The sequence below is a fragment of the Triticum aestivum genome, chromosome 1A (assembly GCF_018294505.1).
Source record: "Triticum aestivum cultivar Chinese Spring chromosome 1A, IWGSC CS RefSeq v2.1, whole genome shotgun sequence".
NCBI classification, from domain to species: Eukaryota; Viridiplantae; Streptophyta; class Magnoliopsida; order Poales; family Poaceae; genus Triticum; species Triticum aestivum.
In genome coordinates, this window is record NC_057794.1 from 113355210 (window position 1) to 113359201 (window position 3992).

Below are 3992 nucleotides of genomic sequence, written 5' to 3' on the forward strand. Positions count from 1 at the left end.
ATATAATGCTAGGATAATTATTAGTATTTTTCTCTTAAAACTAAATGCAGAACAAAATGAGCAATAGTGGGATAGTTCAAAATAAATAAATCATGGCGGGCATACTTACTGGTGGTAAAATGTCAGCCTTTAGCCCGGAGAGCAATTCTTGGGCAGAAACTTGATGATGAACATTCTTAATTAAGTAAGGCGGAATTTGCAAATTGCAGCTATACAAAGAACTTACTAACTCTACACACAAGGATGCGCCTTCCTTCTGAACATGAATTCCAAATTTGGCAAAAATATAAACAGCGTAGCCGGTTTCATCTTTAAGAAAAGTCCAGTCTATTACAGTGCACGGTATCAACTGAAAGGTAAATCAGGGTGTTGGTTATACACATTAGTGTATAACAGGCATAAGTTATAAGCTGCAAAGTAACAGAAGCATTGGTCGATTTCCATTTCCAGTTCCTCATAACGTGTCATTTCAGATATACATAGGGAAGTATGAGTCCATAGATATGCACTGCAAGATGTGGAACCTGAGAATGATCCCTCTATACATTTCACTATGGCCTATGCCCAGAGAGCTAATATCGACATAGAAGCAGATCCAAGCACCAATGCAATATAAGAGGCCTTCTTCAGTTTCAGAGATGATGACATCATCTTGTTGTGGAAGAAATCAAGAGAAATGAGGTCGACGAGCGCCATGTAGACAAGGATTCCGGCAGAGAGTGAACCAAGAAGGCCTTCAATTATTAGGGCGTTTGGACTGCTATCGTCATAACCAGTCATATGGAAGACTGCCATCCCAAGAAGTATTCCCAATGGTGTTGTCACTGAGAACATTATGCACATGTAACCCACTGTTGCCATTCCGAAACCAGCCTGTGAGAAATAGACAAGTATGCGTTCAGTCATCAATGAACTTCACAAAACCCTTCTAACTGGTGTTTATGTGGTGCTACAATTTCAGAGGAGAACTTCTAAAGCAAATCATCATATGGCAAGTATGGATGACTATAAACGAATACACATATACAGAAAGTGGTAAAGTATACAGCTGGAAATTGCTCCACGGGGGTCGTACCATCTAAAGTTATGACTATTTAACACACATACATACAAAATGAGTGTTGCAGGTGGCTCTGTTTGATACTCCCTCCGTTCGGAATTACTTGTCTTAGATTTGTCTAGATACGGAGGTATCTAGCACTAAAATGAGTCTAGATACATCTGTATCTAGACAAATCCAAGACAAGTAATTCGGAACGGAGGGAGTACATTATGGCAATGACTCCGAAAAAAGGATAGGAATTGCACTAGTGCCTTTGCTAAAACTGGAGATTTCAGTTTCAATTGATCAGTCATCCTACCAATGTCAAAGTGCTTTGTGGATATTGCTCTCCAGCGCAATACCACCAAATTAAAAAGGACTTTGAAGACTTACCAAGTGCTATTCCTCTGCCCCTTCTCCTCTGTGCATAACACATCAGCATCATCTAGTGCCAATTTGGAAAAACAAAATGGACGCGGACATGGACGAACAGAATTGAAAGGGAAAAAATTGTCTACCAAAACAGTTAGGCCTCCATGAGTATATATCATACAGAAAGTTGAGGCCTCAAAACTTTGGCTGCTAAAGTAAATGCAACTGTGAGAAAAAAGGGCTCGCTGTACAGCAGGGATCCTTCCACCGATAATCACCTCCAAAGTTACCCGGAGGGTTCAGGGTAACACAAGGAGCTCAACAAATCATATTCAACTATAAGTATTTCTTGGCTGACAAAGTGGTACAGTATATGGCAAACATGCCAACTCTGAACTAAAACAATGGCATGACAGGATTACTCAAAGACAGAGAAACAAACATCTAAATCAACATACAAGGGAACAAATCCTTGTCGTTCGTATGTGCAAAGCATTAGCTTAATACTGTATTAGACATCAACATAGGTAGCTAATCACGTATTATTATACTCAATCTATAAAGTATGACCACAGGTCCATGATAGGCTCGTCTTTCTTAAGAAAATCAGTCAACAGGAAAGACACCACTGACATGAAATTTTTTAAATAAGCTGCCGACTTCGTAATTCATACCATTGCAAATATGCCGCACAACACTCACACTGAAAGTCAGAATATGAACAAAATTGTACTCCCTCCGTTCACAAATATACAAGATGTTTTAGATATTTCAAATATGGACTACATACGGACTGAAAAAAGTGAACAAACACACTAAAATGCGTATATATACATCCGAATCAGAAAAAAGCTTAGAACATCTTATAATAGTGAACAGAGGGAGTACTAGACTAATTTTTCAATGATGAATTCTCTTAATAACATAACAATTCAGTGATGAATTCTCCAATTGCACAGAAACATCACACCAAATTGAGCGGCATATGTTGGACTCTGACCTGTGCGATGCAGCCGCCGAGGCCCATCCCCTCGAAGACCTGGTGGAAGGATAGCGCGACGACGAGCGGGCGGATGGCGCAGACGTCCTGCGACATCCCCAAGGTGACCCCGATGATGACCGAGTGGAACACTATCCCAATCTCAAGCACCTTGGACACCATCTTCTGCTTCTTCCTCGCCTCCTCCTCCTCCCCCTCCCCGACCTCCACCACCTCATGCCCAGCGCCATGGCACCCGACAATAGGGACCACGGGTTCATCGCTGCGAGGCAGCCGGGCGCCTTTCTTTGGCCCGAAGAGCGCCACGTCGTCCCGGTCCGGGTCGCCGCCATTCTCGTCGGCGCGCGGCGCCGGGTCGTCGCGGTCACTCTCGTCCAAGAAAGCGCGTTTCCTGGGTCTCATTTCGCCGGTGAGCTCGAAGGCGGGGGCCTTCTTGGTGGTGGGGATTGGGGCGTAGGGCTGGTCCTCCTGCTGCTGCGGCTGCTGGTGGCCGTGGGCTTCGAGGTGCGACGAGGCGGAGAGGTCGACGAGGAGCGCGAGCAGCGCGCCGACGAGGCAGAGGAGCCCCGCGAAGGGGAAGTCCCTCCAGGGCCGGCGCGACGCGACGGCGCAGTCGGCGAGCGCCGCGTAGGCGTCCGGGAGGACGTGGACGAGGGAGGTGGAGAGGATGACCCCGGCCGCGTAGCACTTGACGAGGAGCAGGCCCCGCGCGTACCCGTCCCGGCCGCGGAAGGCCCTGGTGAGGGCGACGGGGAGGCAGACGCCGACGGCGCTGGCGATGAGGATGGCGAGCAGGGAGCCCGTCTTGAGCCGCGCCGCCGCGGCCCCGTCGCGGCAGACCCTGGACAGCGCGGCGAGCTCGCCCGCCGGGAGGCACCCCCTGCCGGACATGGCGGCGCGCGAGGTGCTCGGCGAAATATCGCGCCCGCGCACGCCAGCGAGGGCGACGGCAACGGCGACAGGGTCGGCGAGCGGCAGGAGACGGAAGGGAGGACTTATGAGACTTGATGAGTGGTTACGAGAAACGAGGGAGGTTTCAACGCGAGGTGGGCCCGCGGGGAGGCCGTGCGCGACGGGGTTTTGTGGAAACTTACGATAGAAGAAGAACGGTTCAGTAGACGCTGACTGGTCTCAGTGGGCCTACTCATGTGTTGTCGTTGCTCACTGCTAGATCTACCAAGGCCCAGCTGGTGAGGAAGGCAGCAGTTTGCACCGTCTTTCTCGCTGAAGACCGGCAATCTTTGCACATACAGCACCTAATACTACTTTTTCTTTTTTGACGGAACAGCACCTAATACTTTGCACATGAGTAGTAAAAAGTTCTTTTGCACTAAATTGCAGATTGCACCAAGAACGGCGTTTGCTCGGAACAATCAGGCATTTGCGTAAAAATGCTAGACATACAAAGATTTACAGGCTTTTACAGACTCTTTTCATCTAACAATCAATCACAAATCTCTCCCTCCTCCCTGATTTTCAAAGGGGTGGACCATCCCACTCATCTGTTGTCAATGAAGACTAACCACCCTGTAAAAGCCTGTAAATTGTTTGTACGTGTAGCATTGCCGGCATTTGCGT

At 47.9% G+C, this 3992-nt stretch overlaps 1 protein-coding gene across 2 annotated transcripts; it reads right to left on the reverse strand.

Moving 5' to 3' along the window:
• Window positions 1-418: 418 nt before the first annotated feature.
• Window positions 419-3510, reverse strand: LOC123039690 (zinc transporter 6). Of its 2 annotated transcripts, XM_044462744.1 has the most exons (3): window positions 2415-3510; window positions 1436-1463; window positions 419-873 (listed from the first exon to the last, which is right to left on the reverse strand). In XM_044462744.1, exons 1-3 carry the CDS (start codon window positions 3303-3305, stop codon window positions 767-769), a joined length of 1026 nt encoding a protein of 341 aa, XP_044318679.1. In that variant the 5' UTR covers window positions 3306-3510; the 3' UTR covers window positions 419-766. The 2 variants fall into 2 exon arrangements, with proteins under 2 accessions (XP_044318679.1, XP_044318677.1); XM_044462742.1 differs by lacking the exon at window positions 1436-1463 and having other exon boundaries at window positions 2415-3457.
• Window positions 3511-3992: the final 482 nt, after the last annotated feature.

What these genes read in the sequence shown, in the direction of transcription:
- LOC123039690 (XM_044462742.1), bottom strand. Translation starts at nt 3,305, where the DNA reads ATGTCCGGCAGGGGGTGCCTCCCGGCGGGCGAGCTCGCCGCGCTGTCC. An exon ending in TCGGCGGCTGCATCGCACAG is followed by an intron (nt 874 to 2,414) that starts GTCAGAGTCCAA and finishes TATTTCTCACAG; the next exon opens with GCTGGTTTCGGAATGGCAAC.